Genomic DNA, 25,110 nt, shown 5'->3' on the forward strand with positions numbered 1-25,110 from the left:
GCGCCTTTATTGCGGCCCCATTGTTGTGCTTTCTTCACCCTTCCAAACATTCCTCATCTCTTCCTTTTCGCCAGTGTCTTCATCAACATTTGGAACATTTGCAGGTCTCATTGAGTCCAGCGTTGAGGCCATTAGCATATAGCTGTGTGTCTTTTTGCTTTATGCATGGACTAGCTGAATGCCTTTGAACTAGTGTGCAGATAGACTGGATAGGGAATCTGTATTCATTATTCAGTGGATGGTGAGGCTTTTAGCTGCAGAACGACAGGGCTTCCCCCTCAAAAGTTCGACATAACTAGAGCAGAGAACAGAGTCCTGCTCTGTATGTGGCCGACAGCGTTAGTTAAAGCATGCTCTGCACATGTTCAATTTTTTTTTTTATCAAAGAGATAATTTGTTTTATTTGGAGTTAAACTATGCATACCAAGGTTTTGAAGTGATAACTACATGTCAGTGTAATGAATACGGTCAAAGCAGTCTTTAAAATTGTGAGTCTGACTTTAAAATAGTATTTTTTTTCTTTTTTGAGATGCAGCTCAGAAAACTGAATCATAAGTTTTAATGCATTTATGAGGCGTGACCTGAGTGGTGGACAGTGCATGGAGACTATGCATCATTACGTTTTACAGGTCACAACTTATAAAATATAATTATGTCATAATGAAGAAGCAGTGCCGTTTTGTTCCAAAAACAATGTTTTTACTTGCTAGTTTTTTTTCTCTATTTCACATGAAGTAGGAGTTTTAATTACAAGTTGCTGAAAGACTTAATCACCTTTGAGAAAAATGGTACAATTTAGGAGTTTGCTGAAAGATAGCTGACTTTGCCCTTTTTTCTCAGTTTGCATTGCTGCTGAAAGCCTCATCAGCCTGATGCGCTCCCTGAGCTGCTGGGCTTGTTGTGGCTTACCGGAGATAGAGTGAAGACACCTCAATGAGCTCACTTCCAAAGCACTTCCTGGACTGTCTGGATAATCACATTTAGAGTGAATTGAACAGATTAAAGCAAGAAATGTCAGATATATGAACCCTCACTGCATCACTATCAACAAGAACCTCATATCATAAGAAATGTTGACACCTAAGGTTCTTATTTCAGCTGATGTTCCTCTGACTAGCAGTGCTACCAGTAAAGAGGAGAAAAGTAACAGATGCCTCAGGGTGAAGCACAAGCTTGAATATTGCCAGCTCTGAAAATAGTTTTTAAAGTTCTCTAAATGCTCTAGGACACTCCAGGAATGTGCTCTTCCAGCACATCTTCCAAGATTATGAATAAATGATGACTTGTGCAAAATATTTAATTTACAAGCATGCAGTTGGATGGGATCTAAGCATGGGAATGTGTGACATTAAAATTGATAAAATCAAGGACCAAAGGGACAAACCAAGGTTTGGGGACTTTTTTTCCCAATAGCATTCCCTGAATGTTTTTTAATTATATTTGAAAGTGGTGTAACTGGTTTTGGAGAAATAAATGCAGGAATTGTTCTACAGACAAAAATGTAAGTAAATTCAGATTTATTCACCATATTTATTAAATAAGCATCGAAGAATGAACAAGAAAGCTGATAAATGTGGATTAAAAATGGGAGATTGTGAGAGATGGTGTATAGGTGTGAAAACAGAAACACCCATTATATAAAACAAATGTAATTAGGCCTCAAACTGCACAGTTACAAAACCAATAGACTGTGGCAAACCATCGTCTCTACAGTTGTTTATACAGATAATGCAGTGTTGCAGACTCATGACTTTTCATAGAAAAAAAGTCATAAATATTTTCTGTTTTGATGCTGGCATGAATTTGTAAAAAAAATAGAAATATATTTCTATTTGGGCATCTGTCTGCGTGAGCCCGTGTGCATCAGCTTGCAACAAATCTCTTTCACAAGCATCCCACTGGGACGGCAAACATCCGCCCAGAAATAATGATGAAGAAACTATTGCTTCTTAGTAGGGAACGTCTAACCAAAAAACAAAAAAATAAAGACAAAATAAATACAAAGAGTGAGAAGCAGAAAGTCCGAGCAGGTGATGTATGGGTAAAAAACTTTCTATCTTTTGTAGAATAACTGTAGGAGCAAACAGGTCTTGAGCAAATTATATTATACAGTGAATATGTTTGTGACACATTCCTAAAATCACACTTAATTCAGTAGCCGAATTCAGTTTGGTCAAGTTAAAGCACAATGTCACACAAATACAATCCAACTAAACTGTGAAAGATAAGCTATAAAAAATAAACTACTTCATTCCACCTAATCATTAAAGCAATCTGAAACAAGCATTAGGTGACAGTGGAGATGAACAGCTCCCTTTTAGCGAGAAGAAACTCGCTAAAAGCTGCTTTAAATTGCAAAAGACTTTTAGAACAGGAAAGAAATACAAAAGAAAAACAATGATGCAGTTGGACAGAGTTACTAACATAAGTATTAAAACCATAAAAAGGGATTTGTAAAGTAAATCTGCACAGTGCTGCTAGGCCTTCAGTCAACTCTTTCAGCAGCATGCAGTGTTTTTATAGATTCATTGGAATTGAAAGTCCTGACTACTGACTTTATTGCCTGCCTCATTAATTAAAACTCACAAGAGAGGACATTTCTGCTTTCTGTTTTATGTTAATACCATTTGAGGAAAATTATTTAAAAGGATTTTTATGAGATAATTAAAGCCCTTTGAGAACAAAATCTCCCCTAACTTTTATTTTATGGAGGTATTACTTGTTTAAAACAGGAAAAAGTTGTCCTATTTGGTAACTCAAAGGTAACATACTGACATTGTTGAATTAACAGAACAAAGTTACTATTTTCCTGATTCTTTTAGTAGAAAACAACAACAAAAATCTATTGTTGGTTTAAAGGGACTTCCGTGAAACATTAAACCTTGGGACAAATTAGATCCAACATATTTAAATAAAACCAGACAAAAACTGACAGCTGGTTGTTTATGTGATGGAGAAACTGATAAAGTTAATCTTGAGTAAATGGGTCTCTAATGAATTAGTTGAAGAAATGTGTTGCACCTTTCTCCTCAGCTTCAAGATTAGACAATTATCTTAACTTCAGTCATCGAATGGGGAAAGTTCTAATCCTGTAATGGCAATGCTGGTTCGAAGAAAGTATTCCACTTCCCATAAATTAGATGGAAATTAGTTGGGAAGAGTTGGAGTGACACTTTGAAAAACAGAGGGGAGATTGAAAAGTGCAGCGTTAAAGAGTTGAGATGGAAAAGCAAGATTGAACCGGAGTTACTGGCGTGAACTGTTATACCGGGCTGTCAGTAAACGCAACGCGACTTCCACTGCAGACCCAGCTTATTAGTGATGCTGCTTGATCTTTGCTGTCAGACATACACACGCACACACACGCACACACGCACGCACACACACACACACACACACACACGCACGCACGCACGCACGCACACACACACACGCACGCACGCGCGCGCGCGCGCACGCACGCACGCACGCACACACACACACACACATCCATATATACATAGATAGTTATACATATTGTGCATAGTGTGGGATAAAATCTGAGGCAAACAACGCTGGACCTTTTCTAAGTCAGCTAAAATGTTAAAATCTACAAGTTGCAATAAAGAGAGTTGGCAAAAAAAAAAAAAGGAATTCCATGGGAGGCTCAGAAGTGCAGGACACCAAGTCCACTATTACCTTAGGGCCTTCTACACAGAGGCAGAGCTGTGTTTGCATACACAGCATTAATATAATTGTGTTTTAAGTATTACTGGGAGATCGCTTCTCTGCTTTTATTGTCATTCTGATTACATCAGAAGGTATGCGCGTATCATACAGTGATGCAGTAACTGCCCTGCATCTCCATGGTGAAGAGGGAGCTGGGTCACAAAGTAAAGCATAAAAAGGGACGAGTGGTGTTCCTAACTATAACCATGTCCATCATCTTCAAGTGTAATAAAAACTACTAGAAGTGCAAATGCAGGAAGCTGAAAGAAACTTTCTTCATGGAGGAAGTTTGATAGAAAACCAAGGGGAGCTTAAAGTAGATCAACTGTGCCTGGTGCTCTGTCTCCGTCTACCTTTAGTTATGATAGTGGGATATTCCTGTACTACAAGGGTTAATTCCTGTATGCTTGCTGAGATTTATTAGTTTTTCTTATTAGTTATGAAATTTTTTGAAGGGAACCAAATCTTCGGGATTCGTTCACTTCGAAGAGCTGTTCAGAAGTGTTGTTAAAATTATCCATATTTCTAAGAAGAAATCATTTTATACCTAATATAGTTTTATACTCATTTGGAGAAACTTAGCATGTGTGGGTGGAATTCATAAAAAAAAAAAAAAGTTTGAACCATCTGTATTAAATAACATTTTATTCCGAAGGTATAAAAAAGAACAGCGGCATGTTCTTGCTGAAAATTTTGGTTTTCAATATATTTTCATAAAATCAACTTTACAATATTGTCACCTTACAAAAATAATGACCCGTCATTTTTTTTCTTTTTGCCAAAAGTGATATTTGAAAAATAAATCCATAAATAATGAAATAAAAAAAATCTCCACCTCTTTCTTTCCAAAAAAAGGTTTTAGGTGAAGAAAAATTATTTTAGGAAGGCGGCAAAAAATAAATATCGAATATCCATGTGCTTCTGTACTGCAAGTGTTGTGTGCATTAATTGTATTTTAGTTCTACTTATAATATAAAAACAACATAATGGGAACAAAACATAACAAATGGAAGAGAAAGTAGTACGCTTGAGTTACTTTGGCAAAAACAAATCTTCTGCCGCATTAAATATAACAATTAAGGCAGTGGGCTAATATTAAACAACACGGGGCAAGAAGAAACCAAGAAGAAAGGGAGTGCATCGTGACCGTCCTCATCCTCTCTCCCGTTAGACGGGAAAAGGATTAGCCTTCTCAGGAAGGCTCACGCTTCCTGAGACTTGATTCCTACAGTTCAGGGGAAAAGAACCTGGTGGTTCTTGACCATCATATCACCAGTTCACATTTTAACTCCAGTGTTAAAAATCTACCTAGTGAGCCAAAAGGAGAACATGTGGCATGCAGGATGCTGCGTTTATGGAAGTACGTCTGGATGCCGCACGTCATTTGATTATCAATTTCAAAGTTGTGCAACTGGAGCACCAAAAACTTATGAATAGTTCCATTATTGATGGAAGTGGTGTTGTTCTGCAGAGAGCAAGAATAACGAGACTCAGCTGTAACCTGCCTCAGCGTGAGCATGTCATTATTAAATAGAGCAGCGGTAACAACATCTGCCACGCTCGTTTCATCCACGATAGATTTGATTTCGCCACTTTTTTGCCTCCTCTTGTGCGAAATGGAAAGTCTGTCAGATGCAATCATGTAAAAGTCAGGCAAAAATGTTACATGACCGTTCGCAAAGAGGACGCTAAAAAAATCATCAGCTATTCCCAATTTAGGACTACGTTTAAAAGTTGTCTGTGATTTAAAAAACAGTGTTTGTCATAAACAAGTTAGACAGGCAGGCAGTTGTTTTTGTGCTTTCAAAAAAATTAGGACAATTAAACACAAAGTGTGAACTAGTTCAGATAAAATATGTAGAGTAAATGACAGCAGTTCTAGTAGGAATTCAGCAGCATTAAAAGAGTATATGAGCAAATAATTCAAGCTCAAACTGAATAATATTTTTCACAAAACATGATCAATGAACATAAATAATTGTAAACTACAGATGCCAAGTGGGGAACTGTGAGCATGAATTTATTTAGATCTGTTTGTGAACTTCACTGTAAGTTTTTAAACTAGCATTTGACCTTGATCTTTCCTCATTTTACACCAAGCTGACTGACAGGAGCTCTAAGAAGACGTTAGGTTGCACTGTTATTGCTATTATCCTTCGAGGATTCATCTAAACCTTGAGAATCAAGGTGCAGAGAGTTGCATCATAAGATTATAACAAGCTTGGAGTACGAAACACTGGGAGCTTCTTAGAAGACTCCTCTAATTGTGTCACATTCCTTCTATCATTATCACATTAGAGGGTAGAAGAAAAAAATAGAAGGAAGCATATTGTTCATAATTAATCATGGGTGAGTTTTTTCACATCTGAATCTAGTATAACAGTCATAAAATATGAAGGAACGATGTGTTGGGGAACTTAGGTTGACCCTGTTTTCCATCTGACCAGCACAATGCTGCAGGGATCGGAGAAGAAACGTTTTCTCCTCATCTGATCATCTGAGTGTTTAGCCCCGGGGGAAGCGCCAATAGGCTTCGAGGCGTTCAAGAGAGCGATCATTTCTGTCACTTTTAATGAGCCATCATGCTTTACCAATTAAACTTCGTATAGCACTGAGCGCTAGAGAAAAGGGATCTGAGAACAGTTATGAGAATGATTCAGACAAGCTAAAAAAAAAATAAAAAAAGGACTAGTGGTGATTTTCTTTTTCCACAACAGTGCAGTGATGACTGCTTTTTACAGACTACCATCTGACACCATTTCTAACCAACATATTATGTGATAAAGTCTGACTGAATGCCAGAGTCGGAGTATTGCAGCAGTTTTTCATCATTCAAGGTTTAAGGCAATTTATAGCTTTGAGCGTGCATTCTGCAGAGCGTCAATGAACAGAGCTCACTGTAATTTAATATTTATGCTTGTTCATGTTTCTGGACTCACAGCAATGTGTCATGACAGAGATAAAAAGGATGCACCACTGAACAGGATACATAATGCAATAATATGTAAAATGAATGAATTAATGTTTGAGTGCAGATAGATTTAAAGTCTGAGATGGAAACAAAAAAACAAATCTAGCAACTAACAACCTGAAACTCCCAAATAAAACCCACCTAAGTGTAAAAGGGATTCAATTTATGTTAACAGTTACACTCATGAGTTTAACAGAAAGGAGGAAATAAACATCATAGTCAAACAACAAACAAAAATTCCCCCTTCCGACTGAAAGTAAGAACAGTTTTTATCTTTAAACAACAAACGAACAATCTCTAATCTTCTTGCCTGGCCACAAGACAGGACGCAACTAGCTAAAAAAAAATTTAAAATACAGAAAATCCCCATACCTAACTTCCAAGATATCTTGAATTAAAACAATTCACCAAGCAAAAAGACCTAATCTCAGGATTGCGCTCCGTGCACAGGACCATGTTTAATTGTAAACTTAAATCACAGAAGCTCAAGGGGAAGAGTTTTGGCGTTAGATGACCGAAGCTTTTATGCACGTGACTGATGAGGTTTGATTTTAGCCGTGTATCAAGACGTGACAGCAGGCCTGAAAATAAAACAGAATGAGGCATTAACACGCAAAAGGTCTCTGGTTCGAAACCAGACAGAAACAGATTTTGTAGGTTATGCTTGTCACAGAGTGTAGCGAGTCAACAAGAATCTAACACTGTGGTTCATATGCTAATCGAATTTGATGCAGGCATCTTTAAAATCAAGGCTACTTCACTGACATTATCACATGTAGGTTCTGTGGTGTAATGGTTAGCACTCTGGACTTTGAATCCAGCAATCTGAGTTCAAGTCTCAGTAGAACCTTTTGTCTCTGCTTCTAGCATCTTCAATATATATATTTTTGATCTCAGGTTCATTTTACAAACTATAATGTGAAATTAGGCACAAGTCTGACAGTTTGTTCCCCAAGTTACTGTGCTCTCTGAGAGGATCTCTAGTATAAGTATTTGACGTTGTTCCAAGCCCATTGTTGATATTAGTCTTTAACAGATGTTGGATGGTCTATCAGGAACACTGCAAAGAGCATGAGTTTCTGTAGTGTAGTGGTTATCATGTTTCCTTAAAGGAGCTCCATTATCTCAAAGTTTATTCAGCACAGCTCATTTTACCAATAAAGTTAAAAAACTTAGCCACGGCGTTTCTTCTGCTTGAACTACAGTGATATGTTTTTTGTGGATGCAATAAAAGAGAAGAACTAGTGTAGCATAACACTTAATAAAAACTTGATAGTATTTAAACTATGGATAGCTCAAACTTAAAGTCGAAACACATTTTTATAGGCAGAGTTTTATGATTTACATGCTTCAGAATAAGTGTTGTTTATTGTGAAAACACAGATTAAAACCTGTGCTTCTCTGGGGAAATTAGCATGCTTACTTGTTGTGTTCCTGGAGTTGAATAACCCAAACATAATCTCATTATGATGTGCATCATTTGAGCTTATGTGTGCTGGTATAATGTTGATCCCTTCCTGTGTGCTGTCATCATTAACACCATGCTGGGGGCTTATTTTTCAGCAGCTAAATCACACAGGAGGGGAATTTCTATAAAGTAGATGCAATACAGTTGATTCAGTTGATATATTCTGATAAGGGCAAACACTCAGGAGCTGTTAGCAGCTTCTAAGTGTTTTAAATGGAGTGAGTGAAGGCTCTGAAAGTGGCAATAGCCCTGTCCTCAGTTGGTTAGAGATTGGGAAAAGAAAGCACAGACTCCAGATCCTCAGGGTAGAAAGCACAGACTCACAGCTCAAAGCAGTGCATGCATATGGATGCACAGATCCTCTAAGGCAGAAGCAGGTGGGAACTCCAGGATTCAGTAATAGGACAGTCCTGACGGATGTGTTTCCTGCCCTGCAGTGTTTTCCAGACTGGGAGGCTGAAAACAGTGGGAAGTCAATGAGTTTTAAATCACCTGTGCAATCTTTATACATCTGTTGTCACGATATTGTTTCATCATAATACTGTAATTAAAAACAGTTTGCTGAATGTTATCCAAAAAGGCTAATTAACTTTTACGGCAAGAGCTTTTGTTCCTCTACTTAATTATGTAGTCGTGTACTTGTTGTTTGAAGCAGCAAAGCGGAGTGATGTGGTGTAATATGGTGTCAGGGTTTGACGCTGTTGGAGGACATTAGTGAACAAACAGCAACATGGAGGCCAAAAACAGAGTAGATTGTTCTGGAGTAAAGCTGGGGAGACGTTTAAAGCAGGATTAAGTTATCAAACACCTACTATTAAAAATGATTGTGGCTGCGATGGTAGTGGGTTGGTTTTTATCCATCAGGGACAGGGATCCTGGCCAGATGGGATTATGGCAAGGATTGGTCTTCCACATACAGCCTACAAACTAAACTTTGTAGGTTTTGCTGGTCATTCACATAAGATCATAATAATACAAATTAGTGTCTTTAGATTTAATGCGAAAAAGGGTATGAATTGCTTTGCAAGGCACTGTAATAACCATGAAAACAACAAAAGACAAAGAGCAAAAAACCTCCTAATTAAATTAGCATTCATACATAAATGTATAAACCTACATCAGTTTATCTAGACATTTGTGAAAAATGTACTTCTCCTGATTTAATTAGGATCCCAGACGTGGATGTGTTTGTCAAATACATACTAATGTAACGCATCATTTAATCCTATTAGATCCATTTTATTGCCTCAGAACATTAAGACTGAAGTATTCAGAAACATAAAATAGACTGCAAACAGGACACTTCTGCCAACTCCTGTATCTTTTACAAAGGCAACTCAATAAAATTCATGCATCTTGCTGACTACCAGTAGTTCATTTTTGTCCTCTGTAGAGGACATTTCTAAACTTGAATGTCTCCCACCCCCTGCATTCTACTGAATTAATTCCTTTTGGTATCTGGAGAGGACATTTAGGGCTTATCAATGATATCACATGTGAACGGGTGGGACTTTTGTACATACCTTTTTCTAATTCATAAAAATGGCGTTCATCAGTAATTACACATTTTATGGGAAGAGACAAAGTAAGTGCATAAAACCTTTTATTACCTTACAAAGTCTGTGGCATTTAAAAAAAATGGTGATTGGATAATTTTTTTTCCCCTGGTAGTCAGGAGGATATGAAGAGCTGCAACATTTTCAGATTTTTTTTGTCAGTGAGTCAGAAAAAAAACCCTTCAGAGTAATATTTAGAAAGTAATTAAAATAAGCAATCATTTATCTTCTCTATCATCATAACTGGGATTTCACTCAAGAATAGCCAACACTTACAATACAGTTTATTCTTTTATCTCAAGAAAAAAAAAACTATTAACATTCCCAACTAACTCAACAGAGATGTTTAGGATGATGAATAAAACATTCCAATATCTTGCTGCCTTCAGAACAACAGATCTGCCTTCGGCAGAAATATCTACGCTCTCAAAAACTCTGTAGGGTAGCCGATGTATGCTGACGCTAGGGCTTGAATCCACTTCGGGGGGAATAATTTGCAGTGATTTATCTTTTTGTCTGGCTAAACATCACAGAAGAAAATTAAATCTGCTGTCATGTCTGTAATTATGAGGGTTCTTTTTAGCACCACAGTGGACATATGAATAAATAGCACAAATGCTGTTATGTTTTAATGCTAAAATACAAGCCTTTTTTTTCACTAAATAGTTTTGTATGAAATATCAAATGCATTAAGAGCTCATGGTTTAAGCTAACTACAGGGTGCCTGAGTATTTGACCAAGGTTTGTTTTTATTGCATTAATGGAAAAGCGTAACACATGGATCTTCATTAAATGGGCTGAGAATGAAACAGGAAATGTTTTCTAAAGAAAATGGATAGAATTGGAGTTTACATGATATTAGAGGAAACTGCTGGTTCAGGGCTTGTGTTCCCAGGAAAGCTAAAATCTTTAAGAACTGAACAAAAATGCGGAGTATGGCAGAAAAAAAGAGGTGTTTATTTGTCCATAGAAAATATTCATTTATTGACCAATTATCAGCTGCCGATGACCGATAAATCAGTGGCACCGCTGTTGGTTCCTCTGAATTTGAAGCGATGCTGGACTTTTGACCTCATCAGATCTATCCACACCTCCATGCACATTTAGACATTGGTGAAATCGTTATTATTATGAAGTAGGCATTATTTAGGAACTTCTCTCTTGAATTCAATGTTAGTGTTATTGCCACCTACTGGCACAGAATAGGTATTGCATTGCTTTTTAATTACACCTCAGCGTAAACAAACAAAATAGTTTTACAGAAAACGAAGTGTAGAATAGTTCTTTACTAAGTTGTCTCATATTTTGCTGCTACATTTTTGTAACCCTTGGTATTTATTTATTTTTTTCTGTGCCAGACTTTTCGATGGCCCATTGCCAGCAGACTTGATCATAATGAGATGTTGGAGATCCAAGTGTACAATTACAGCAAAGTCTTCACAAATAGGTGAGTTAATACTCCTACTTTGAACTTTTCTTTTTTTTTTTTACTACTTTCAGTGCACAACATCTTTTTAGTCTGATTGTACGGCACAACAATTTAATTTGTATCACCTGTTGGTGAATAATATCAGTATAAATGGTTGTTTTAAAAAAAACAACAACAAAAAAAACAAGAAAATGAACACAGTGAAAGTCTGTTTGTATGCTAACATTATGGTTAAATAATATTATTGGTAGATTGGTGAGTGAACGCTGCAAAGCTGGGATACATTTTTAAAATCTAAGAATTGCCAGAACTGCACAGTGGCCCAGTTGGTAGAGCTGTTGCCTTGCAGCAAGAAGGTTCTGGGTTCGATTCCCGGCCCCGGTCTTTCTGCATGGAGTTTGCATGTTCTCCCTGTGCATGCGTGGGTTTTCTCTGGGTACTCTGGTTTCTTCCCACAGTCCAAAAACATCACTGTCAGGTTAATTGGCATCTCCAAATTCTCCCTAGGTGTGAGTGTGTGTGTGCATGGTTGTTTGTCCTGTGTGTCTCTGTGTTGCCCTGCGACAGACTGGCGACCTGTCCAGGGTGACCCCGCCTCTCGCCCGGAACGTTAGCTGGAGATGGGCACCAGCAACCCTCCCGACCCCACTAAGGGATAAGGGTGTAAGAAAATGGATGGATGGAGTTGACAGAAACTGTCGGATTCAGAATGAGTTGCATCCCATCCAACAGCATTTCAGAGTAAATCCATTTGCAGTTTGGGGGCCTTGCTTGTCTTTTAGTGTCGGCCTGTGACCAACTCAGACTGACACATGGTGTTTGTCTCTGAAGTAAGGCGGAGAATGAGCTTGAATTCCCAGAGAGCTTGACTTAAATGGAGTAAATTGCCTGTGTAAAAACATTGTAAACCACTGAGCATGAGTCACTTTCACATCAATGGAGCGCTTGAAGAAATGAAACTGCAATTCAACCTCTGTAATTGGCTCATTTGTCATGTCACACAGTCCAAACAGTCAGATCATGAAAAACATGGTAGAATGTAGCAGAGTTTAATGCTTAGGTTCTTGAGTTGATGACATATAAAAATGCAATACACACTTTCTTTCTCCACGCGGGCCTTTTTGAATACACACAGCCACACATTTACCTTCTATTTGACCCACATATGAGTGTAAACACACTCTGTAAACAACAAGCTATTAAAGACAGGCCACAGACTGTGTTTAATACAGACATAATTAAAGCTGCCTGGTACTCAGTGACACCAGTGGTGGGAATAATAAAAATAATCTAAACTATTATTCCAATAATATAGAATCACATCATAACAGAAATTACAGTGTGTTTGCTTAATTAAAAAAGTTAATATTTGCTGTGCGTTCTCCTGTGCAGGCCACAATTTTGTGTCATCAGTCAGAATGACGAACGGCATTACAGCAGAGGCAAATAATTCCCTGTCTATTTCTCAGTTATTTGCAAATGCATAGTTTACGTTCGAAATAATTCAGTACTAACCATATCAATCACTGTTTTGGGGTAATTTTAAAGATTTAATGATCCTGCGTAATTAGACCACTAATTGAAAGGTGCATGTTTGAAATAATATCAGGTGTTGTTCAGTCAACAGGGTCATTTATTGTGTAAAAAACACAAGTGGCCATATTTTAAGGACAAGAGCAGGTTATGGAGCAGTCATTCCTGAAAATATGGGTGACGGAAAAGATGAGAAGGAAATGATATGCTACTTGGCTGAAGTTTTCAGATTAAAACCAAAATGCTGAATGATTTTTGTTTCTGGTTTGAATGTTTCCGCATTTAGCTTCGGCCGTTTAGGAGAACAACTAAAGCTGTGGGCGATCAAAGAAGGTTTACCTGTGAGTTATAAATAAAAGATATTTATGTGAAGCCTGGTTGTTTTTGGATCTAGGAGCCAAAAGCAATTTGCAATGTACACCAATTCATGGCCTTCCAGGGATCATGGATCAGACTGAATACATTTACTTGACAAAATGTCTCGATCGGAAGGCTTCCTGCCAGGCTTTTCCATCTCCTCTACACATACAGAGGCAGCTTGTCTCCTTCTAAACTCTGAAAGCAGGTCCATCTCCTGTGTTGGAAACAGATCCAGTCAGGTTTCACACTGAGTTAATTGACGCTTTTTATAAACAGTCAAGGGGCCAGACTGGAGAAAGATTGCGCGGCCTTGTCGTCATTCAAACGTTATTCGCTTGTCACTCTGCACATCTGTTAGTGCTAATGACTTGGGACTTTATTCGCGTAACCTTACAGTCAGACGGTGACTCACTTCTTATCCAAGCACAGAGATGACTGAGATCTAAAAAGGTGGTGACAGGAGTGCGGACAGATGTCGTATCAGTTCTCAACAGTTCTGACATCGAGATTTCTGTGGTGCTATTGTGAGTCTGAAACAGGAATGCTGTTTCATAGCTCAACATAATCAGGTAAATAGTTTTGGAAATCTCATAGTTTGAAAAGTAACTCTACTGATACTGTGACAAAGCTGGTATTCGTGTGAAAATTTTATTTGGCATTATGCAGTATGTATGAGCAATTTCCAATGGATCTTTCAAGGTGTCAGTGTTGGTATGTCATGTACTTTGTTTTGTTCTTTCTTTTCTTACTCTCCAGTCTCTCAACAAATTGCGGCTTTAGTTTCTTATCAATTTAAAGCAACAATATTGATATTTACCGATTTAAAAAAAAAAAAAGATCTGCATTCATGATTTATGGCAAAATATCTTCAGAACTTTGCAACAAATCATCAACCAATTAAGAAGACCTGATCTCAGACAGGACAGAGTGTAACTACAGAATTTCATTTTTGTTTATTTAGTCCAGAAAAAGGGCCTTACTAAATCTGTTAATTTCCCCAAGTTTATTTTATTTTTTTCCCCAGTTTTTATTTTAACAGTTTTATTTTTGTAAATTCAACTATTTCCAGTTTAGCTATATTCATTAACCCAAAAGGTGTTTAATTATGGAGTGAATGGGAAGTAATCCAACAAATCAACAGACAAAAAAACGAAATAAATCCACAATATGAAAACAGAGTTTGTCAAAAAAAAAATGTCTGTGAGCAGTTTGGTAATATTTATAGTTACAGTAACCTTTGCACAGGGAAGTTGGTAAATAATTCAGAGTGAACAATAGTTTGTTGTTCTCGCACCTGCTCCATATGTCCACGGGCTACATGACGAAAATGATGACCGACCTACTTCATTTCTTAAAGTACCAACACACTATGAGGCCAGCATGTTACACCCTATGACAATAAGGCTGATCGCATTACCATAAGACAAAGGTGGCGATGATGCATGAGGGTCACCGTATGCCATGTTTAATTAGCAGTTTTCTCCCCTGCCTGATGGACGTTCTTTCATAAAAGGCTTTTTTGTGTGAGTGTGTGTGCGTGTGGCCTCCATTGTAATATACATTTTCCTAACTCATACTACATTGCAGGGACAGAGTGTTCCTTATGGGGCCCCATAATGACTATCTTCTCCTTTACTAAACCTGGATACTGCAGAGGCCTGGTAACGAGCCATTAATTTGATTCAGGTTTGTTGGAGAGGGGACAAATCTGGAGGAGGAATAGTTGCAGGACTTACAACAAAGCATATTATTGTTAAAAAAAAGTGTTAAAAATGGTCCATTCAAAGTCCGACTGAAAATGTGTGGCAAGATTTGACTGCTGGGTTGCTTTTTATAGAGAAAGCTTCATATTGTACTTGTCTTATTTTTCTGTAACAGCACTAACAGCTCCTGTAACAGCTCCAGATATGATGATATCTGGAGATACTTTGCTAAGAATTATGCTTTTCAGAACAATCCTTTATCATAATTCATTCTCAGATTATTTTAATTGTAAATGATGATTCTTTATAACTGATGTTAAAGTATACTGGAGTAGGGAGCAATTTGCATGCACTGTTACATCGTACCACCTACAGCTTGAATACAGTAACAGGCATCATAGCTGAAACATCTTTAATATCCGTATGTTAGGCGGCTTTTAAAAGCGCCCATGCTCTTGTTCTGTTGTTCCTTTATTTCTGTTAAAAAGAATCTGAGTGAAAGAAATCTGGGTCATACTGTGTTTATGTGTGATTCTTTCCGAGTCTCTCCTGTGATGGCGCTTGGCTGTTGTGAAGCTGGAGCGGCACTCTGCCCACAGGCTTCTCTGCAGTAAAAACGACTAAAATGAGCCGCACTGGAAAACATATTTTTGGGAGCTCACCCATTAAAAACAGTTTAACAACATTTTGTCATCAGTGTTGTCCATCTGGAACGAAGAGACGTACTGTTTATCTGCAAACGTTGCCAGTCGATAGATGCTCGTCCTTGAACACCGTGTATGAGCTGTGATTATTATTTCTTCGCTTTTTGTGTACATAAATCTCAAATATCTTCTCACTTGAGCATTTCTTATGATGATCCTTGGCTTGGTCATGCCATGGTTTGATAAAAAAGTAAAGAATAAAATACCCGACACTCACAAAGAATGAAAATACAAAATAAAAGGAAGGCGAGGCTTGAATTATGGAGCAGAGGAAAGTAAATTGTTGGTCAATAATGAATGGCACCCTTTGAAATGGTAAAAAGTGAGGCAGAACATGATAGGCCCCGCTCAATTCAATTATTCACCACTTGTACACTCGGCACAATGGTTAAAAGGAAACGACAGAACAGGCCTGAATGTATTGATCAGCCCTGTCTGATGAAGGAAGTAGTTGATTATAATGCAATGGGTTTGGACATACTGTGACAGGATCAAAGCTGAACTTCAAGAAAAAAGTTTTATTTTTTACACAAAGCCATCAGTAACCTCTCCAACTTTAGTCTGCAAGTCTCTGAATATATTCACCGGGGAACCTGACAGTAACTCACCTTCACAGCAAGAGCATCTGTCTATGCCTGAGGGGAATCACTTACAAGAAAACTTGTTCTCAAAGTAAAGTCGAGTTCGAGTATAAATTATCGGGTTTGGAAATGCTGCTAACTCAAGAATAGCCTCACTCCTTAATGTAAAAGCAATTCATAGCCACTGACTTCAAAGAAAACAAAGTGCTGGTAACGACAGCAGGCGCAGAGAGGGATTAAAGCAGGGAGAAGACTGGAATAATAACTGCCTTATTTACCCTCTGATAACTCGCCGCCCTGCCTTTGTTGTGTTAGTCTTTGCTCGTAAATTTAATTAGAAGGTATTTGGTGTTTTCATGTCCAACTACAAGTGCTGTAGTGTGCTCTTATTTTACTTTTCACCTGGCTGTCAGCTTTTATTGTCCTATTGGAGCAACGCAGCAATGTGTGTGTATGTTTGGCTTCTGCATGAATACTCTTGTTTAACAATTTTAGATTTCCCTGCGTGCTAAACACCTGTGACGTTTCCTTGTAATGGTGCTTTTGTTGAGCCATTTGAATATATGATGCGAAAAGTACATCCATTCATTTTCTGTGTCTTATCTGACCTAAGACTGGATGTAAACAAAGGTTCAGCTGGAAATGACATATGGCTGCGGCTTTGCTCTACACGTGTGACTTATTGCTCTGCAAACAATGCTCTGTTATGGAGGAAACTCTTTAAATTATTCACCAGCTCTAATTGGCTGCTTGAATGGGACCTGGGACAGAGTTTCTCCCCACTGTTGTGTTTTGTGAGGGGTCCTTGGGCAGCAGTGACCTCCATTCAATGGTATTTTATCCCATTCTTTTGTATTCATTTGTGTTTTTGAGGAAAGTGTAAAGAGAGGAACAGAATTGAACACAGCGTCAATAACCCAACAACCCTGAAGGACTGGAGATGCCCACAGTTCAGATCCTGCTGAATCCTGGGATTAGAAGAAAATTGAAGAAGTTCAGGAGGCAATATGTGATTACAATAAAAAGTTGTTTTGTTTTTATTTCTATATGTTTCTTTTTTCAGGAGATCAGTTTTATGTTACAGGCCTGGTTTGAATGGTGTGTTTTGATACGCAGCTGAATGAAATGACCCAGTAGCAGCCGGTAGAAATATCTAAATTGGAGATTCAATACTTTCTTTACCATCTCTAATGTGGCTATACTAATCACCCTGAGAAGACAGAAAACCTTTTTCTTTTCGAGTTTCTTGTGGCCACACCACACCTACACATTGATGTCAAAATTAGTTTTCTTTGTTTTGCTAAGAGAAAATTAAGCTTGTCCTTGAATCCTAAAAGAAGCTTTCACCTTGTTTGCATTCAAAGTATAGAAATTAAGACCAATGCGTGTTTCTGAAAGCTTCATTTAAGTCAGAGAAAGGCATCAAATTCTCTTTTTTGCAACATTTTAACTGTGTCCTCACTCAGAAGCGCACAAAATCTATACTCGGAAAGAAATGTAATGCAACTTCCTCTTTTATAATTCTTAAATTGTTATAATTCTTAAATACACTATTTTTACCATCTTAACCTACTGCCAAATGAATGAAACATGCCAATGAAACAGAATCTTTGCCTATATTGTGTTTAAAGTGTGAGATTCTGTGTGAGGGGGTGACAGTGTGGCACTTTCACAGTGTGTTTCATCTCACCAAAGCAGCTTCTGTTCCTGACACATTCACCTCCACACTGTGAGGAAGGAAACACAGTGGAGAGCAGATGCTTCTGGTCAGCAAGCAGGAAATACAATTAGCCATTTTTTTTATTACTGTAAGTGAAAAGGCAGAAGTGATGTTGCAAAGACTCAGTGAGGCTACATGGTTGAACAAATGTGCAGCAGAGCAGACCAAATGGGAAACAAAATAATAATAATAATAATAATAATAATAATAATAATAATAATAATAATAATAATAATAATAATAATAATAATAATAATAATAATAATAATGTGTTGTCTTATTTCACCGTTTTAATAGTCCTTTCTCTTTTGCTGCAGACTGGTCGGGACGTTCTGCATGGTGCTTCAGAAAGTGGCTGAAGAGGGACATCTAGAGCTAACAGATACCCTCATTGATGACAACAACATGTCAATAAAGGTAAGATCTCCCTTTTTGGGTTGTTAACAGTTTTAGCTAATGTTGTGCATTTGCTCTTCACAGCCAAAAACGTTCTATTCAATTTAGCTTATTAACCATGCATTTTAATTGTTTTTTTAATGGTGTGACTTGTGTAACTCATAACTGCAATGAATCAAAAACAATACTGCGCATGTTTTTACGTGTTGCAGATTTTCTCTCATTCACATTGGGTCAATGTTGCAGACACAAACTGCAGCGTGAAAACAAGGTGCTGAACAAATTGAAATCAACATCTTAAAGCCTCTTTCGGCACTTGACAAATTGCCTTCTGGTGCGACATTTTAATGTCATGAAACAAAGACTGACTAGTAAAATACGTTTGTTTGGAGATAGTTTTCAAACTTAACACTATAACAATTGCCAAGCATGATAATGGTAGCAGCATTATGCTGCGGGGGTGTTTGGCTACAACTTTTTTGGTGCGTGACATGTGATTTCTAATAAAATATATTTTTAGAAAACTGAAAGGAAAACTTTCAGTTTCAGTTAACTTTTAAAAGTTATACTTTTAAAAGTATAAAAGTTACACTTTTAAGTATAACTTAAAAGTGTAACTTTTAAGTTATAAAAGAAATACTTTTATAACTTATACTTATAAAAGTATAAGTTAGAATACTTTTAAGAATAAAAGTGGTTTATATTCAAGTGTGCTGAACATACATTTGAATACAATATTGTGATTACTATATTAATTACAATATAGTAAATGTGATTAAATATCATGGACATTAAGTCAATGAATTTGGTGACTTCTAAAGTTAACATTTGCTGACCATGTCATATTAAATGCTTGTGAACTCTCACCAAAAGAAGCTATTTGGGTTACATGTACAAGGCTGGGAGTTGTTTTGTACAGCTGCATCGGAACCAGACTGTCTCGCCTCTTGTTTTTGGATCCGTTATCCTTGGTATAAAACTCAAGTGTTGTCTCTGCCTGGCAGAGCTTTTCACCCACAACTGCTTCATTATTGATTGTCCTACAAGCTCTCTGTATGGTGCACAATATATGAATAGAGCTGATTGAGTGATTTCACCTGGCAGTGCTTGGAAAATAGTGTTTTTTTTCCACAACAGTTGCACTGAATTTAATTTAGGTTTACCTTAGTAATTCAGTCCACTGTGGTCTGAATTAAAATGACAACAACATTTGAATTACTTCACAAACTGTGCAGTACTTTGTGTTGGTATATCACATAAAATCTAAACAAAATAGATTGAGGGTTGTGGTTGTAACTTAACAAAAAGTGTAAGGGCTACAGATACTTTTTCAAGACACGACGAGGTTCGAAGGGAAATTTTCAGTCGCTCCTTAAATTATTAATTTAAGGGCAACTTTAAGGTCACAACACTTTCTTATTGGGTAAGTTGTTTATTCTTTTTTATCAATAAGTATATCTATTGAGCAATCCAAATAGGAGATATAAAAGAGAAATAAAATGTGCTTTGGACGTTCAGTTCTAGTAGAAGATGTAATAAACTTAATTTGCCAAAAGGGACCTCATCATTAAAGAGCTCCACATCAACAATAATCTTATATATACTACAATCTAAAAGCAATATCAGCACATTTAGATGCTCAGCAGAAGTCCTGATAATCTATTGATTTTAAATTAAGCCCTGAGCAGCGTGGTGGAGAGAAGAACTGTGTGATTGATAATGAAAATATAGCGTAGGAGTGTATTGGGTATGGGAGGAAGAGGACGGCGAGATGGAATGCATTGAGTCAAGCAAACACTGTATAAAATCTGAAACCACTGCAGGACCGTGTGTTGGTGGGTTGGAGAGTGCTGGTGTGTTTTTTTTCTGAGATGATGTAACACTGCATGAGAGCGGCGCTCCTTGGTGTGCATGCAAGCTCATATTCACACCCATGCAGAGTGTTCATGAGGAGTTCTGTCAACACACACACACACACACACACACACACACACACACCCCCACACACCCACACACACACACACACACACACACACACACACACACACACACACACACACACTGGGAGGAGAATTTCACTGTTTAGCATCCCTGTAGCAAGAGAGCGGTAAAACTAAACCTGACATTACCTGGGAGCGCTACTATTGTTGTTGCCATAGCAACAAATCTAACTCCTGGTGGACCACACAGATTGCCTGGTGAAGATGTTATAAGGAACAGACCGTGAAGCAGAGAAGGATAGAGGAAAGGGAGGGAGTTTCTCGTATATTTCCCCCTCATCTGTCTTTGTCACTGGAATAAATTGGACGCTCTGTAATAAAGTTTAGGTCATTGTCAGGAGGACAGTATTTGTCCAAACATGTCTCCCAAGAAGATGCTAAAGACAAACTGCCGGGCCAGCCATGTTTCTGGCCTGCATAAAAATGTCAGTCAGAATTTTTGCAGCACACAAGGAGCCAAAGTGATTTATTGTCGTGCCAAGTTGGTTGCCAGTATTGAGACCACGCTGATGCACCAGTAAATACCAAAATCCTTCTTGCGAATACAATCTTACCAAGTTTTAATATTCTTCACAGAATTAATCTTAAATGTAAAGGTCAAGAACTTGCTGTCACGATAGCATCTCTGTTGAATTAGTTCAGTCACTTTAATGTCTTCCTTCCTTTTCAGACCAGTGTCACCATAGATATCAGATACCAGCCGATGGATGGCACAGGGGGGATGTGGAGCGATGGAGAGTTCCTGGATGTCCCTGATGACCGTGATGGGATGTTTGCTTTCGAAACAGACAGCTTGCTTTCAGGACAGAGCCACGGGTCAGGGACTTCTCCTGGACGGTCATTACAGGGGTCCATACCAACCTTCAGAAAGTAAGTTAAACAGTTTCCTGAATAACAGTCAAATTACTGTTATTCAGGAATTACAAAAATGAGGGTTTAAAGTTGTCCAACTCACAATTTGTGAAGATCACTGAACAGTTGTGAGCGAAAAGGTAAGAGTGAGTGAATTGTTGTGTCTGAAGGAACTGGCCAAAATTTTTATCAAACTATTATAAGACGATGGTTGAAGGATACAAAGAATTTGTGACCCAAGTCACACATTTTATTGTTCTGGGATGTAGCAAATAGAAAATACATTGGTAGTCAGACCTAAAACAAGGAAACCTTTTTGTGTGATTTCATGTCAGACACTGAGAAAATGTTTTCATTTCTTTATATACAGCATAAGTAAATTTGTGGTTCCAGAATTCAAATAGTGGCCGAACAACTTCAAAATTAGATAAAATAGATTGGTGATTGTAATAATTGCAATGTCCAAAAACTAACATACTGCCGTCTTTTTTCTGTCTAAATATTGATAATGAGTGTGTGAATATCGGCACTTCTTCTAAGGACTCAGTAAAACAGCGTGAATCTCCCTAAATGGCAGAGATAACCTAAATGGCAGAGGTTATCTCCCTAAATGGCAGAGGTTTTCATGTTCTCAGTGGAAAAAAGTAAAAAACTGATTAAATACATGACATAAAACAGCAAAAAACAAACAAAAAAAAAAGGTGTTTTTAAGAAGAAAGTTTCTTAATGTCTTTTCTTGGCATTTTAATGATGCACAAAACAAAAAGAAAAAAGCATGATAAAAATGTGAAAACATTTCGTAACTGTTTTGTTTTGAAGTCAGAATATTTTTTTATTCTACTTTTTCTAGCAAGTAAGACAAGCGTGTACAAGGTTGTAAAACTATTGTTTAAAAGCTGCAAAAATCTGTTCAGATTATGCCTTTCCTTTTTCTCTCCATCTCTCTTTCTCTCTCTTCATTTTGCCTACAGTCAGTGTATTCATGGACCGTTAATTCTCATGCTTTTGCTGAATAGTACATGAAAGCATCTGTAGGCGGTATTGATTTTCACTGAGACTATCTGCTCAGCCAGACACATAAACACATCATTATGCTACAGATTGAATAGGTGCCCGGAAAAATTTATTTGAGTCTTGTTTAAATAACATCGTGCACACATATTTCTTCTTGTTCACGAACATGGCACATCTAATCTGCACTATTTTACGTCATAGAATGAAAGAAATGCATTTGCAGTAGGAGTGAAGGCAAAGGCTATCCCAAGGCTCTTATATGACCAAAACATAAACTAAAACAGTAAGACTTTAGAGAGTTACTTAAAATGATTCAAGGAGAGTGGCAAGAAAGCTGCTGAATGAAGCTTAAATTTATATCAAACACGTGTGATCCTGCTAAAGATGCATCAAGTACAAGCTCTGTCTTTGTTGCTTGTTGTAAAGAGCTGCCAGTCAGGTCAGATGGTGTTGCAGAGAATTTGTAATGAGAAACAAAACTGAATGTGCAATAAAACAGTAAGAATGAAGACAAACCTGCAGTCGACAAATCCAGCGCTAATCTCTTATTTTAATTGCCTTGCTGCATTTCTTTCAAACATTTTCCTTCCCTAATTATCAGCAGTACAGTTTTCCTATCTTGTGAATGAAACTTTCTAAAACTATTTCACTATCTCATCGATTCTGATGCTCCATGCAGCCAGTTTTTATTTCCCTTCCTCTGGTAATGAGGTGTGAGTGTGGAGGAGACGATGACTCGGAAAGACTCTTCTGCTCCTAAAGGGAGAAGAGGAAAGAGTGGGGCTTAAAACAGAGAAGTTGGAGTGGTTTTGACCTACAAGAAAAACAAATCCAGCACTATTTGTCGACTGCAGCTAATTTACTCAACTGCTGTTTTTTCTATAAACTGTTTATTTGATAACTCCCTGGAAATGCAGTATAGCGTGACATGCCCCCCACCTGGGTGACATGTTATGAAAAATATATGTTTGTTGTTCTTCTTCTGTGCTTTTTGGCCCAAAGTTCTCAGAAACTCAAAAAAAACAACCTTCTCATCTTCTATTCCTCTTGAGGTTTAAAAAAAGAAAATATATTTTTTGTGCCATTCAGAAATTTAAGAGGTGAAGTTTTTCCATTTTCCACTTCAGAGTAGAGGAAATGATACAGACTCATCTTCATTGCCCTATAAATCATGCAGCACTCATCACAAATCAGATTCTTCGTTTTGTTTTTTAATAAGCGCAAAATGTTTTAAATAGCGATATAGCATACATAATTCCATGCAGATAGAAAACTAGACCCTCGTGTTATTTATTTATCTGTTTGGGATCATTGTACTCTATAGAGAAAAGTTTTAAATTTAGACTGGACAAATTTTGAGTTGTTTTCCACAGTGGTGATTAAGTAAACAGTTACTTTTAAAGAAATTAGCCCCTGTAAGCAAAAACCAAAACCTTTTTTGGACTTTGAGTGTGAAACTTTGCAACAAGATTTGCATTTTATATTTGCTTCATTTTAGAGCTTCCTCCTAGAGGGAGTTAGTTTAATCACTAATTAATGTAGGAACAAAAATGATACTTCACTCACATAAAACTATATCTGCTCTATCAGCTGCAGCCCAAAGGTCATCCACATTTCTTGGAGAAGTGTTTGCTCATTATTATTATTATTATTATTATTATTATTATTATTATTATTATTATTATTATTATTATTATTATTATTATTATTATTATTATTATTATTATTATTTCTCTTTATCAAGTCTGATTCACACTCTTGTGTTGCATTGGAGACAAATGGCTTTATAAGCAGAACTTAATTTTCTTCATCGCTATTAATAACGCTGACCGTTGCACTCCTTCCACCAGCCCTCTTCCATCTCCACCTCCAGCATTGTGTCTGTCCCTGCAGGATGATTTATGGTAACACCCATAAAGCATCTTGTGCTGTAGGCAACACCACAATGAGCCAGCTTAGCAGGAGTTTGCCTATTACCAGCTCATAAATCCCCTGATGTGTCATTTTACTACTTGGAAAGCAGGAGTGGTGAATAGTGCCTAGAGAGAAGCACATGTGTTACACATCAAGGGGATGGATTCAAAGGTTAAGCTGTTATTTGACCTCCAGACATGAAATTCTTTAAATATTAACTCTTTAACCCGTGAGGCGTAACTCAGTCAAAATAACACTGCACGAAGCTATAATGCATAAATAATCATCTTATATCTGTGCGAAATCAAATCAGTTTTCAGTCTGTGCAATGCTGTTTTACAACAATAATATTCTGCAACACGTATTGATTCTGTTTTTTGTCACTCTGGCTGTCTCAAACTGCTCTCTTATGAGTAAGTCCTCAGTGACAGCCCTGGTTTTACATGATGCATCACGTCGCGGTGCTTTGGTCCAGGTGTTCTGTACTCTTTTATCTCAGCTGCCTTTTGTGCAGCGGGTCTGCTTCACCGCTCCACCGGCTCCCAGAGGAACAATCTCCACGGCAAATACGGCACATCAGCCAAAGCAGAAATATGGCCCACATACTAAACATGGAAATTTATCTTAATTATAGATGTTGTGCCCTTTAATTATTTGTCTTGGTTGTTGAGCTTGCAGCTTAGTGAGGAAGCTACATTTGTGTTGAATAATTAGATACTACCTGAGGTTTGGTGAAGCATTCGGGTGTAAGTTACATCATAGTCGATGTTAGATTTGCCAGAAGTGTTTACTTTATATAATTGAGAACTGTTGGGCCTTAACTATTATTACATAACTCCTTAAATTTCTGTTTTTAATTGTGGAGATTAATATAGAAGAAATAATAACATAAAATACTCTAGTATGTAGATATGCATACTCACAAGATTTCCCAGAATATGGAGCAGCTCCAGATATATATATATATATATATATATATATATATATATATATATATATATATATATATATATATATATATATATATATATATATATATATTTCCTATATTTTGGAAGGATAACTGGGTTTGTACTACCTCCATATCCACTTCCTTTTACAGAATTTGTTTTTGCTTTGAAAACAGGCTTTGAAACTGGGAATACTACAGATCATCAAGCTAACTTTAATACCAGGCAAATGAAGCCTGAACAAAACCGAA

At 37.3% G+C, this 25,110-nt stretch overlaps 1 protein-coding gene and 1 non-coding gene across 10 annotated transcripts in view; both read left to right on the plus strand.

The window, feature by feature from the left end:
- otofa (otoferlin a) overlaps window positions 1–25,110 on the plus strand; it is a 73,137-nt gene that overhangs the window by 12,916 nt on the left and 35,111 nt on the right. For all 9 annotated transcript variants that reach the window (XM_081602223.1, XM_008397637.3, XM_081602222.1 and 6 more), the window contains exons 3-5: window positions 11,062–11,150; window positions 18,051–18,150; window positions 20,800–20,999. In XM_081602223.1, the coding sequence (XP_081458349.1) occupies window positions 11,062–11,150; window positions 18,051–18,150; window positions 20,800–20,999 (389 nt within the window). The remainder of the gene's footprint in view (window positions 1–11,061; window positions 11,151–18,050; window positions 18,151–20,799; window positions 21,000–25,110) is intronic.
- On the plus strand, window positions 7,458–7,529 carry trnaq-uug (transfer RNA glutamine (anticodon UUG)). Its single transcript has one exon. It is a non-coding gene; the product is annotated as a tRNA-Gln (tRNA).

Source organism: Poecilia reticulata, chromosome 21, assembly GCF_904066995.2.
Source record: "Poecilia reticulata chromosome 21, P_reticulata-male-v2, whole genome shotgun sequence".
NCBI lineage: Eukaryota > Metazoa > Chordata > Actinopteri > Cyprinodontiformes > Poeciliidae > Poecilia > Poecilia reticulata.